The following is a 14,556-nucleotide window of genomic DNA, read 5'->3' on the forward strand; positions in this document are numbered from 1 at the left end:
TAACTCAATGAAGACCTTTTGTCAATTCTTATTGACTGATGGGAAGTCATCAGTGACTGAGTAAATAAAGCTATGTTCTAACATGTGGGCTTAGTCATCTCTTTTGACAGCCAAATAATGGTTTAGTTTTCATCATAGTGTATTAGTGAATGAAAATAGCTAGCAAAAAGAAAAACAAAAATAAGAAGGTCTGATTTCACCACAGAAAATGAGACATTCAAAGAGACTTACTGGGTTTGTAAAAATAACTAAGGGAGAACTGAGAAGCTCCTACCCCAGTTTTACTGTTCTTTTGAAATGGAGGATAAACCAGTTCCAGACTCAAGCATTTTTAATCTGAATACATACAACAGAACTGAAGCCCTGCCATTATTTCATTACACAAACCAGTAACTTCCAAAGGCAGGGTGGAAGCTGGGATCAATGACTCCCATCTCCAGCGCTCATCTGAGACCAAATAGTATACTTTACTATTCCTCTTAATTTAGATTCCATAGATTAATTTACAAGAACTTCACTCAGAGACACAAAACAGAAGAGAAACTAAGGTGGAAGCATCGATTAACATTAGTTCCTCACATATATTCTGAATTGTCATAACCTTACCTGTAGTAGCACTGGACACTGTTGGCCACTGTTGATCAGGCCCTCCCGGTCCACCACGTAGGATTCCTGCCTCCTCCATATGCACAGCACTGAAGAAGCACATATCACCATTAGATTATACAGTTCCCTTCTGCCCCAGGCTTTATAACATCTCCCTTTCTTGCTGCTCTTCAAAAGTCATAGCCATTTGTAGTATTGCACGATGCTAACAAATTCTTCTGGAGCGTGGAGAACTGTTTTGACTTGCACAAGTTATCTTTGATTATTTACTAAAACATAATTGTGGCATAGTTGGTAAAAACAAACATACCTGCAGGACACTTTGCTTTCATTGACTGGAAGTCGCTAACAAAAGGTAGTTACACACCTTCTTTGCCATTACAAGCAAATGATAAAGTGTTGGTGGGGTTACTTCTGAGCTGTTGGCATTATGCTACTTTAACAGATCCCACCTTCCTGGGTTATTGCATGCTTCTCATGAGCAATTCAGAAAGAGAAATACAATTTCTCAAATGTGGAAACTAACATGGCAAATTTTACAGTGTCACATCAAGAGCACTTGGTGTTGAATGCACCAATCTGGGTAATAGCCAGCACCTTAAATGGAAGGAAAAGAAAAAAAAATCTGCTGCCTTTAATACAAAACTAGACACATTTGTGTGTAATTCCTTAGAAAAACAGGATTCTGTGACTGTGCCCATCTCCGCTCCCTTCCACACTCCTAGTTGAACTCAATGGGCAGTTTCAACAAAGCACGGCAGACGTCAAGGTTCCTGGGGATACCAAATTTCTACAAATTTTATGACAAATCAGCTTCTTATAAAAATCATCAGCTGGGCAGGTCACACAGGTGCAGATCAGGTAAAGACAGGACTACTGATGGGAGAGAAGTAAGGAACACAACTTCATTAGCTTCCCTACATGAATTAGCTCCCCAAAGTGAATTGCTTTAAATGAGTGCTGACTTTTCATTAATTGTTTGAGTAACTTCAGACAAGATCTTGAACTTTGTATGGAAAGGAATATGAATCCACAGGATTTGGTTGGGAATACACAAGAGCACGCCTGACTCTGAGGACTGGTAGGTAAGATGCTCATATAGGCTGAATTCCCGCTTCAGCATCCTGCTCCCAGACTGTTTTTTCATTTTGAATAAAGTAGTCAGAGATTAAAAAAACCCCAGCACAATAGCAGGAACATAAAAGAAAGAAACCAGTTTGCCTAATAGGCCACAGAATCAAGCTTGCTCTTGCTTCCTTTCCTTCTGGACCCTGAGGTTTAGGTTCCTTGGTACACAGTAACCCAAAGTCAGCTGTCCATGTTAGACAAAAGGAAATCTGGACACAGCCTCACTTTTCCTTTTTTGAAAATCCTTCTCATATCTTCAAAACACACTTTAAACTGCATTAATCATCTTGATTGCATCATGTGGTTAATAAATCGACTGGAGGAGCAGCACACTTCTATGGTAACAAAAACAAGACAGAAAATACATCAATGCTGCAGTCTGTTGAAAAGTATCAGTATGGATGATTACAGGGAGCTTTAAAGTAAACAAAAAGTATATAATCCCAGCTAAATAATTCAATATTGTAGCAATATGCCTTGACAGTCAATGTATCTAAAGGCAGGAAGCAAACACAAAAAAAAGCACAGATCTATAGTAGTACAGTAACAATGTAAGATGCAGTCAGATTGAATCTGTAACATTTGGAGACTGGAAGTGACAGCAGAACTTGGTTGCTTTCCATCTCAGCACAGCTATCCTCAGACTAGGGCATCAGAGGAGGCAGACAGCTTTGTCCTTTTCACAGAGGACAAACACAATTCCCTTTCATGTGGGGAAACATCATACATACCTTTGCATTCCTGCCCTTAGGGATGCAGAGTAGCGCCAGTCAGGATTGGGATGTTTTGGCTGTAGAAACAAAAGCCCAGGAGAATGTTGTTAATGTATGTTAAACATGTTGAAAAGGATATGCATCTGAGTGAGTTTGTCAGAAAAGTCTATCTGGAGCTATTCAATTTCTCAGAACTGCCAAATCTTTCTGTATATCTAGAGAAACTTTCAAATGGACACATAGAGAGCATCTCTGTAATAGAGAAACTTGTTTGCATGCCAAGGCCTTTGGCTAGAGATGATCTCTGTGGAATGACATTTAATGCTGGAAACTGGTAGACAGTCATTTTGTACATTTATCAACATTCTGGGCTTAGGAAAAAAACTACACCATAAATCCGTAAAACATGTTGTTTGTTTTCCTGATAAACTGAGGAAACTCGAGCTCCTGCACTGAACAGCATCTGTCTGAGGATATATAAAATGCAGCCCCCTGTGAAGAGGACACACGGGGCAATCTGTCTGCTGTGAGGTTCCTGCTTGCATTCAGTGTACTGCAGAGGACTGCACTAGATTGTATCAGATTTCCAATCTGCAGCAAGTCTTTTATCCAATGCAGACACCTTTCATAACACCAAGAACCATTTTCCGTATTCATGGAAGGGGAAAATAGCCAGCAATTCCCTTTGACCAACAAACCTCAGCATGTGCTGCAGCATGGCTTGCTAAATAAGGAGATAATTAAGAAATCCTAAATTGATAAAAAATTGCTTCAGGTTGTTTTTTTTTTTTTTTTTTTTTTTGTTGTCAGGGGACCATCAAAATAATTTTCAATGCAAGTTCATGTCTTTCAAAATTAAGCCCTAAACACACAAGGTTATTTCTCAGGATTCTCAAGACATTATTCTGTAAGTAATATCGCAGCCACCGCTGAACTTCAGGCACCTGAATTCAAAGAGAGAAATTATGTCCAGAAAAATAATGGACTACGTTCATTCCTGGTCTCTTGTACAGTGCCAAACAGACAAATAATATACGACAGTGATGGCTTAATTGTCTTAAGTTATTGGAGGCAGATCAGAAATGAATTTGGTCCCATTACTTGAAAGAGAAAAAGAAAGTGTTGAAGGCTCTGAATTATTTAAAGCCAATTCTGCCTTTTCTCTTGAGGTCTGGGGTATGCTTTTCCCTGGATCAATAGGTTTTATTCAAACAAAAATGGAGCAATTACAACTTACACTATTGCTACATCACCATATTTCTTGGGCCCAGCATCACTCAAGTGTGAGATGCTCTTGGATGCTGTGCATCCTAATACTTTTTATGGTCCAAGTTACACAGAAAGGAGGAGGCTGCCATTTGCAACCACACATTAAACATCTGTGCTAAGCAATTTCCTTCCCATTTAGCCCCAATTCCCTGGTATGCTCAGGCTCTGCTGAGTTTGGCAGAAAGTGGCTTGACAAGGAGCCCATTATGAATGGTTCTGATTCATTCCATTTTGGTCCCAGTCCCAGGGATGTCAAAGCAACCCTGAAGTCAACCATGTAGTAAGAGTCAATGAATGCGGATAGAAAATAATACACTGATCAGACCCACTTCTGAGTTTGACTTTCTTGACAGATGAAGGGTGCTGACACCAGAAGGTTTAGCTTTTCCTCTGCTGGGGATTTTTTTACAGCAGAGGAACTGCTGGTCTGAGGGTGTGAGGAAAGCCCCTTTGTCTTTTTGCAATGGGAGAGGTGCAGGTTAGTGATTTATACAGGCCTATAAGCAGGGGGAGGAGGAGGAATCTTACCACGGTCCCAGGCAAAACACAGATGAAGTGGAAAAGTCTAACATGAGCCTAGTAGGAGTGAGAAAATAAGAAAATGGCCATTTCCTCATAGTATATAGATTTTTGGTTTTCAGATGAGAGCTTTCCAGCTCTTGGCTAGAAGACAAAAACCTATGGGTTTTTTTTTTGCAGTTGAAACTTTCAGACATCATAAAATAAATGGGTGATGATGGCAAGAGAAACTCATCAGTTAGGAATTCATCACTTATTCACTTCACACGCATAGACCAACATTCATCATGTCACTATAACAGAGAAGCAACTAGGAGATGGTGGTATTTTCAAGAGTTACTATCCACAAGCTGTGGCATCTTGTGGCTACTCCTAAACAGTTCTCTGCTTGTTACTACTCTTCAAGCAGGGCTGTAGTGCTGCTCCCAGAGGAGCAGAAGAAGGAAGGATGAGACAGGATCATAAAAATATACTCTGGAGATGGAAAGATCTATTGCCACAGTTGACTTTTAGACCTTTGAGGGGCTGGGGTTTTGTTGTTCATAGAATCACAGAATCGTTAGGGTTGGAAAGGACCTTAAGATCATCTAGTTCCAGCCCCTCTGCCGCGGGCAGGGACACCTAATGCTAAATCGTATCACCCAAGGCCTCGTCCAACCTGGCCTTGAACACTGCCAGGGATGGAGCATTCACAACCTCCCTGGGCAACCTATTGCAGTGCCTTACCACCCTAACAGGAAAGAATTTCCTTCTTATATCCAACCTAAACTTCCCCTGTTTAAGTTTTAACCTGTTACCCCTTGTCCTGTCACTACAGTCTCTAATGAAGAGTCCCTCTCCAGCATCCCTATAGGCCCCCTTCAGATACTGGAAGGCTGCTATGTTGTTGTTATTAACTGTGAAAAATTCAGTGTCTGGGGCTTCTCTAATTTTTCAAGTCTTCACAGGAAGAACAGGAGGAGCAGGCAGTTGGGTAGCAGCCTACCTTTGTCCAGACCTATTCACATCCAGTTTTACCATGTGCACACTGGTAATGCAGACTGAGATCTTTTAGACCTCAGCAAGACACACGTTTGTCCTACACTTGTGTTACAACAGGCTAATGTCCTGCAACTGGCAAAACTGGTGGAATTCCAATTTTGTCGGTGTAACTGGCTTCTCTTTTTGTTCTACTGTAGACTGTAATTCTATAAGATCCTCTGTCATAACACAAAGATTTCTTCAATACAGCTTTAAATAACATTGGGCCATTAGGAGCAAGAAAGGTAAAAAAACCAGGACCACTAATAGAAGTGACAGCATAGCAGAGGCAGCAAACCTGCTCAGCAACATTCTTCCCCAGATCAGACAGAGCAGTGCTGCTTCTTATACCCCCATCAGGCATTCATGGTCTGCCTGGTTGGGTTGGCTTATGTTTCTGGTTAAAAACAGTCCACCTTTAGCAGACCACCCACTGAAACCTGCCATATTTGACACGTGCTGTCACCCAGCACACAGTCACAGTGCCATGACATGATACCGCCCATCTCAAAGTAGAAATGTGTCTTCAGCATAGTCCCAGGGGACAGGAGTCTGCCCAGGAGCTGTCAATGGGCTTCTCTACAAAGCCCTGTCACAGAATTTGCTGTGACAAGTGTAGCTGTGTCATAAATCAACACCACTAAGACAAGACACAGCTGGCCAGGAAGCATGAGTACAGAGAGGAAACCCGAAGAGGAATACAGACTTTGAAGTGTTCCAGATGCTTCCCACCTCTATATTCCTGTACACTTACTATGTCACATCATGTTGATGTAAAGTCACACAATCCAGCACAAAACTAATCATCATTTCCCCTTTCTCCCATCACCTGCTTTTCCTGATTTAGTAACAGCACACATCATCATACTTATGAGTCAAAATCTATCCAGGCACCTAGAGAAGTGCCTGTCATCACACCAGTTGAACACCTCATGCCAACATTCCAGTCACCAAGGTTATATTCTGCACCCACATAACCACAAGCATTATGTAACTAGTAACAAACAACCAACCCTACTAGAAAGTCTGATAAGCAAAGTGAATAATACAGAATGGAGCCACCCTAGTAGCAAAAAAGCTCATGCAAAATTTCACACAATTGTTTTCAAATGGCACAGAATGGGTTAATTTAAGAATCACTGCATTGATTCATGGAGAATAAACTTAGTTGAAAGTACATTGTTACAAACATTTTGCTCACTTCTCTTTTTTAGCTGACGCTTCAACACAGTGAGGATTTGCCCCTGGAACAGAAGGAATTTCTAATCTGTTAATGTCCTGTCATGAAAATCAATGCAAAGGCTACCATTCACTTCAACAGCTGCTAAAACAGGGCCTGCTAGAGGTAGAGAAGTGTGAATCAAATATTCGCAGTTACCAGATGATACGACTGCTAAAGACACCCCACTCCATTCCTATTTCCACACAAATGCACAACAGATTGATATAAGGTATATTTATCAAATACATCCGCTTTGAAGCAATAATAAAAGGCCTTTCATCACCAGCTCTGCTTGTTTTCCAGTGAGTCACTACTGACAGATGTGGGGAAACAGAGCCTTCTATTTCTGATTTCCTTCAGTAAATGTTTAGAATTAATTTGATGTGGGGAACAAACTATTTATACGCTTAACATGTATTTATTATACAAGACGCCAGAAAGGAAACTAGAAAAAGGTGTAATTCAGAAATCCAAAGATTTTAGCCCCAGCAGTGTTCATTTCCATTCCTAACTGAGAAAACAAAGGTGAAGGGAAAAGGCAAGTGCTTCTGTAAAGTATCTTTAATGAGTGCCAAGAGAAGAAAACCGCCTCTGCTTAAGATTGTATGCAAATTTCTGCTGGCACAGCAGAATGCATCGAACCAAGAGCGTGACCATGCTGAAGCACAGACCAAAACAGATTCAGATACTGCCACTAAACAAAAGAACATTTATAGTTAACCTTTACAATGTCAAGGGGCTGGAGAATTTCTTAAAGGCTTAAGTTCTTGAACTGAGATTGTAAGATATTCCACCTTTAATACCTTTAAAGCCTCTGTGAGAAATCTCTTGGAAAGACTGCTCCAGACAACGCTGTGGGTTTACTGGATTTAGATGCTTCAAAACATACTTGCATTTTAAAGCACTATCAAGATGTGTTCACGTCAAGTGTTGTTTCTTTCTGTATGCTTAACAAGCTTGTTTTGAAGTGCAAAATACAGAGAAAGAAGGAGTAAACAGCTGTAAAACTCCAATGAACCCCTGAATGTTACAGTCACTGATGTGCAGCTTTTGTTATGCTTTCTAAAAAGTGTCCATAGAGCATCATGCAAATTTATTTCTGAACATCACATGAAACATCATATTTTGTCAACCAGATGTATCATTACACAAAAAAGGGTACAAGGAAATGTATAATTAGAAGAGTTTATATCTAGTTATATGGAGTATCCAGGCAGCCCACCCATCATTAGCAATGTGCCAGCCTGCCTCTTGGGAGAGAAAACTCCTGTTAAAGCCTGTTGGCTTCATTGTTATTCCCTGTATTAAAGGGAAAAATTGTCATGAGATGCAAGACATAATGGATGAGCTTAGCTGTACAGAACATAAGAACAAGACAGGAGAGTTGGAAAGAAACTAAGCACCAGAAGCTACCCAGACATCACTCAGCATCTTCACAGGCATATGAGAAAAAGGACTCCAGAGTAAAGCACCAAAACCTTTCCTGAAAATGACAGATATCTGCTGCAGCAGTGCCCAGTAACAAAATCACATCTTCACGCATCCTCTTCATAGCTGAATGCACCCCTCTTTCAAAAGGCAGGAGTCCAGGCTGCCCAAAACCTCACACAGACCAGCAACAAAGCCACAGTATTTTGCTCTCTATGTATGTTGCCTGCCTGCTCAGCTGCAGTAGTTACCCAGCTGATGAGAGAGAGATACCCATTAACCCTGTGTTCTCATTCTTATCACCAGGTTCCTGCGAGCAATAAACATGTCTAAGGTTTTCAGTGCAACTGTAAGCATCAGTACACTTCTTTTACAAAACACACTTGGTTTGAGAGATTCTTATAAATCTGTAACTGACTGTACAGGCAAGGAGAGTTACTGCAGAAGTACAGGCTGTTTTTCAGAAACAAGCTTCTGTTCCACCTCCACAACATTAGCAGTACAAGTCAGAACACAGGAATCAGTGCTTCAACAGGTACAAAGAATTCCTTACCTAACTTTAATACACTGGATTTCCCCTTCCACTGCTTCCTTCTAATGACCCAATGAAGTCAGTCACAACTTAGTGTGAAGTAATTATTAACATCTTTGACCTTACTGGTAAATACGCAAAGGATTAAGACATTGCATTGAGTGTTACTGAGATTTATCCCCAATAACTCTGAAATACTTTTCTCTCACTGTACAAATGACATTTACAAAATACTAGCCTTTGTGAAACCCTGCATACAATATGCAGACATAGAAAGCCCATTCACCTGGTCCCATCCTCATCGAGCAACCAACGGAAGAACAATTTCCCAAAACTGGAATAAAAGGTGTCTATTCATATTATCCAAAAGTAGCATACACATCTGCAATGAACTTTGTAAATCAGTGCAAGGACAATGATGCCTGTTGCTATGCTACAAAGGTGAAGACATGGATTTTAAAGCCTGATTAAAAGTCCACTTTAACGAAAAAGAAAAACTGAAGATCTGCTAATACAAAGACCATTATTCTTAAAAAGTATCATTCAGTGTTGCTAAGCAATAGATGGCAGCTTCCACGCAGGTGCTGAGTCTGAAACAAGGGAAAGACATAATTTTCCAGGATGTAATTAACTAGGAATTAGTAATTAGTGAATGCCATTACGTTCACCCATTTTCTCATGTACACCTGCTTTACATCTTCATAGCATGTGCTACCACAGCACAGACCTAAGAAAAAAACTTGTGATGAGCAGAACTTGTCAGAATTTCACCTGTTTCAATCATGCAGATCTATTTGAGTAATTGGTTACTCTTTCAGCTCTGCTGTGCTATACATCTCTCTACTTTTATACTCCAAGTTTGGGCTGGCTTTGCTGCTGCTGCCTGATCTGCACTGCTGTTCAAAATTTGCTAATTCATTGCATTCAATTGAGTGATTCCCAAAATGCAATAGGATTCTGTCTGTTGAATTACTTTCCTATTTGTTTTGCATCCCAAGTGAAGCTATTTTCAATTATTAGTTCTCTTTTTTTCTCCAGAAAAGCAGGTGCAGGGTGTATGTTTCACATTTGATTCTTCAGCAGACACACTTACACAGTATGTCTCACACTCCCTCCTATATCAAACAGATTTCAGGCATTTTGTTGCACTCAGAAAGATTTTAAGGTGAAAAAACTGCATAGAAAAAGAAAAAATACACTTCCCCCCCACACACACATCACCATGATTTACAGAAAAACAGTGCATTCATTTTAGATGGATTAATACTGAATGGACAATCATTACTCTTTAAAAGCATTTTTATGGAAGACTTACTAGTCCTTAAGATTTGTGCATGTTTGTGTAACTAAACAGTTGAAAAAGATGCTAACATCTTCATAGGTAAAGAAATATAAAGAAATAAATTATAGTTCTGTGGCAAGAATACAAAAGCCAGGCTCCTTTCTATCCCACCACAGTTACCCCCCTAGATTTCCCATGTCTGGAAACACAGCACGCGTTAGTGCACAAACTGATCTTATTGCTGCCACAATCATAGGACACACACAGTAATCACAGGATTTCCCTTTTGTGGACCACATTTAGTCTCTTTTGTGAGTGCTTCTGGGTTTAGTTCTAATATGTGTAGAAAGCAAACTGTACAGAGCATGCAAACCACACATTGACTGCAGACTGCCTGTATGCTAGCATAAAGCAACCATTAATTCTTCACTGTGGGAAAATATTGGAAAGGTTAATATGCTGCTGGTCAAACCATAGGTATTAAAGAATTTTCAGCAGCAAGCCAGCAGGTTAGAAGTTGTCACACTGTAACATAATGACAGGAACTTGCCATAATTCTCCACAAAGATGTCACTGGCTTGTCACTGCCCAGAAAGCATGAAATGCGGCATTGGGTAGAACAAACATTATCAAAGGAGGGACTGCAGTTTTCAGATAACTAAAACATGCCCATATTAGGACACAAATCATATGTTATTGCAATGATCTAAATTCAACAGCTTTGTCTAGTGAAACCACTGAAGCAGAAAACATCCATAACTGACATAATCTATTGATTTCCAGCCTAATCATATTTTCTTAATTTATGTTTTCCTGCAACATTAGTTTCAGCATCCAAAATTTAAGACCACGTGTTATCCTCTAGCACTATGGCTGCAGGCAATTTTAGATCTGTAAAAGAAAAGAGAGGCAATACTGTGTACAGCATACACTGTGAAAAAGAAATGAATCTCAAACAGATGCACATACTGAACTTACTAAACAGACCCTGAAAGCCCCAGCATTCACCTACAAACAAAATGTATTGCACATATCAGATTCATTAAAACCATATTTCACAGCTTTGTGTGAGTGAGCCCGGAAGGGAATACACTTTAGAGATTTCCAGTTTGAACCTACAGATTTGCTCAGAGCACTGTGCTGACCATTTATCAATGTAGCCTCACCTCATTAGGCGTAATGGAGTCATTTTTAAGTATGATCAGGTTTTGTGCGCTCTGCCCACTCTGTCCTGTCAGATGCCTCTCAGTCATGACTGCAGAGGGACCAGTAGTTCCTGTTGGGCCACAGGTATTGTAAAACATAAAAGTGTCACTTCCCGAGCCCGCTGTTAGGCATGCCTTATAGCAGTAGGTCTTAGTGAGAGACCCATTGCCCCTCACTTCAATGAAATGGGGTTGTACTTTTAAACCATGAGGCAACCTAGCATCGATGTTGTTGTTGGCCTGCTTGTATAATTCAGCAGGGGACCGTTCTCTGACCCCACAGAACCCTCCGCAGCAGGAGTCCCCATACAGACTGTATCTGTAGCACTTGATAACAGTAAGCCCAATGATTGTGAAAAGGAAAACAAAGGAGATGGCGCTCAAAGCAATAATGAGATAAATAGTGATCTCTGAGTAATTGCTTGGACTTTTTAAGTGCCTTCTTTTGTCAGGGATGATTTTGGAAACTCTGTCCACCACTGCAACAGTGATGGCTACTGATGAGGACATCGGTGGTTCTCCATTGTCTCTCACCTCCACCGTCAGGTTGAAAGTAGGTGTGCTGTCTTCCCCCAGTTTGCGAGTAGTCCTAATCTCCCCAGTGTGGAGCTCTACCCTGAACAAACCTGGATCTGAGGTTTGCACCAGGTGGAAGAACAACCAGGCGTTTTGTCCTGAGTCCCCATCAATGGCTATAATTTTGGTTACCAAATATCCAGCATATGCTGAGCGTGGGATCATCTCCAGGGCTGCTGAAGTGTTGGTTGAGGTAGGATACAGAATCTGTGGAGCATGGTCATTCTCATCCACCACGTAGATGTGGACAGTGACAGTGCTGCTCAGTGATGGGATCCCAGCATCCTGAGCCTGGACAACCACCTGGAATTCCCTTAGTGTCTCATAATCAAAGGACCTGACAGCATACATGTCACCACTATCCGATTTAATGGAAACATAGGAACTGACAGGTAGCCCTTCAATCTCCCCATCTAGTAGAGAATAGGTCACATAGGCATTTTCGGCGACATCTGGGTCAGTGGCTTTGATAGTGCACATAAAGGCTCCAAGGGGGTTGTTCTCAGGGATGTAAACTGAGTACACAGGTTCCTCAAATCGTGGAGGATTGTCATTAATGTCTGAGATCTCCACACGGATCACCTTCTGGGAGGAGAGAGGGGGGTTCCCAGAGTCAGTAGCCGTAACTGTGATATTGTAGGCTGCTGCTTTCTCGTGGTCCAGATTGCCCTGGGTGACCAAGGTGTAGGAGTTTTTGAAAGAGTTCAGTGTGAAGGGGAGGCCAGGGGGAATACGCAGGCTCACCTGCTTGTTCAGCCCTGAGTCCTGATCAGTGACACTCATCAGGGCCACCACAGTTCCTGCCTTTGCATCCTCTGGCACTGGGCTGTACAGAGAAGTCAGGACGACCTCAGGAGCATTATCATTGGCATCCACAATGTTGACTAGCACCTTGCAGTGTCCAGCCATAGAGACAGGGCCCTGATCAGCAGCTTGCACATAGATCTCATAGGAAGATGCTTCTTCATAGTCCAAAGTGCCATTAACCCGCACCTCCCCTGAGTGTGGGTCCACGCTAAAGAGCTGCCTTACCTTCTGTGGGGTGTAACTGCCAAAGGAGTAGATCACTTCCCCATTGGAGCCCTCATCAGGGTCTGATGCATTGAGTTTGACCACCAGCGTGCCAGGCAGGGCATTCTCCAGAAGGCTCACAGTGTAGGTGGAGCGGTCAAAGGTAGGTGGGTTGTCATTGGTATCCACAACACGCACAGAGATCTGAGCTGTACCTGACCTGGGGGGGTCCCCACCGTCCACAGCAGTGAGCACCAGCTGCTCCAGGGCACTCTGCTCCCTGTCCAGTGGCTGCTGCAGCACCAGCTCCAGGAGCTTGCTGCCACTCTGGAAGCTTTTAAGGTCCAGGGCAAAGTGGCGGCTGGGGCTGAGCTGGTAGCTCTGCACAGAGTTGGTGCCCACATCAGGGTCCTGGGCACTCTCAATGTGGAAGCGGGCCCCGGGCATGGCAGACTCACTGATCTCCAGCCGGTAATCCTGGCGGGGGAAGCGTGGTGCGTTGTCATTGATGTCCAGCACCTCCACTTCCACGTTGTGCACCTCAATGGGCTGCTCGATGACCAGCTCCAGGCTGAGGAAGCAGGTAGGGCTCAGTTCGCAGAGCGCCTCGCGGTCCATGCGCTCCCGCACCAGCAGTGCTCCGCGGCCCAGCTCCAGCTCCAGGTACTGCCGGCCGGTGCCCGAAGTAAGCCTCGCTCCCCTCGCCGCCAGTCGCCGGGGATCCACGCCCAGGTCGCTCGCCACGCTGCCCACGAAGGCTCCGTGAGGCAGCTCCTCCCGCACCGAGTAGCGGAGCGGCCCGCCAGCCGTCCGACAGGCGCACAGCCCCAGTAGCAGCAGGCCCAGCACCACCGCCCCGCCGCGGCTCCGCCGAGCAGCCGCCGCCATGGCCGGGGAGGTGCCAGGGGGGAGCTGCCGGAGCCGCCTCGCTCCCTGGCCCGGCCTCACTCCCCGGCCGGCCTCACTCCCCACCGCCGCCCGGTCGCCTCATGGAAGCGGCAAGCGGCAGCCGCCGGCCGCCCCCGGCTCCGCAGCCGCCCGGTCCATGCTCTCCGGCTGCCTGAGACGGCGGCTCCCAGGAGAAGGAGAGGGAGGAGGAGGAAGGAGGAGGGACCGGGACTTGCCGGATCCGCTTTCTCCTGGTCCAGCTGCTGCGCGGGAGGAGGCGGGGGAGGCCGCTAAGCCGAGGCTGGCTCCAGTTCAGCACCTGAGTAAGGAACAGCGACACGGCTGCAGGCGCAGCCGCCCCGCGCTCCGCTGTGGACCCCGGGTCCCCCGCCGCTTGCTCCGCCGCACCCGCTCACCCACGTGTTGCCGCCCCTCCGTGAGCCGGGCTCCTCCGCTCCCGGCGGCCGAGGAATCTCGATGCCGAGCCGGGGGGGAGGGCGGCTCCCGTACCGCTGCCGCCGCTCGTCTCCGCCCCGGTTTCGCTGCTGAAGCTTCGGGGGCGCGGGGAGGAGCGGGGGAAAAGCCGCAAACCGCTTGCACTTCTGGACCTGCTGCTGCAGCGCTGAAGTACATCCGCTTGGGAGAGTTAAATCAGCGCAGGGCTCCGAAAAAAAACGGGCTTCCAGCCAGGTCTGGTGCCGTCTGTGTGTTGCTGCAGTATGTTTGACGACCTCTTTCTTGGAGACCTGCCCCTCTGCTCCCTCTGAGATTCATCCTTGCTGCAGCACCGTCCCTCTGCTCAACCTCTGCATGCCTCCCTCCCCACTTCCACCTCCTACCCCACTCGCTTGGTAAAATTCTTTGAGTCACACCCATGAGTTATGAGCATTTAAGGTGGGCTTCAGTTCCTCACCCAATGCAATACACAGGCTCAAGGGGATCAAGCGCAGCTGGAGAGAAGATAGAACATGGCCTGTTTTCCAGTTACAGTTTTTTCCTCCTCTGCCTTTGTGATGGAGGATTGGCAAAAAAACAGGGCCACACAGTTGAACAAACTCAGCAGCAAGGTGCAGGTGCTGCAGCTGCAAGGAGTTTTACCCCAATGCCACAAATCCCAGCAAAGACAATAAACTTAAGCATTCATCCATACAACATCT

General features: G+C 44.4%; 1 protein-coding gene across 1 annotated transcript in view; it reads right to left on the reverse strand.

Annotated features, from left to right (window-relative positions):
• Window positions 1–14,556, reverse strand: part of LOC133271254 (protocadherin alpha-10-like) — a 101,789-nt gene that overhangs the window by 32,349 nt on the left and 54,884 nt on the right. The window contains exons 6-7 of the mRNA XM_061457199.1: window positions 2,466–2,524; window positions 607–695 (exon numbers count right to left, since the gene is read on the reverse strand). Of these exons, the coding sequence (XP_061313183.1) occupies window positions 607–695; window positions 2,466–2,524 (148 nt within the window). The remainder of the gene's footprint in view (window positions 1–606; window positions 696–2,465; window positions 2,525–14,556) is intronic.

This window comes from Pezoporus flaviventris, unplaced genomic scaffold, assembly GCF_033815535.1.
Source record: "Pezoporus flaviventris isolate CSIRO_AGI_PZ_B2104156 unplaced genomic scaffold, CSIRO_AGI_Pfla_v1 ptg000023l, whole genome shotgun sequence".
NCBI lineage: Eukaryota > Metazoa > Chordata > Aves > Psittaciformes > Psittacidae > Pezoporus > Pezoporus flaviventris.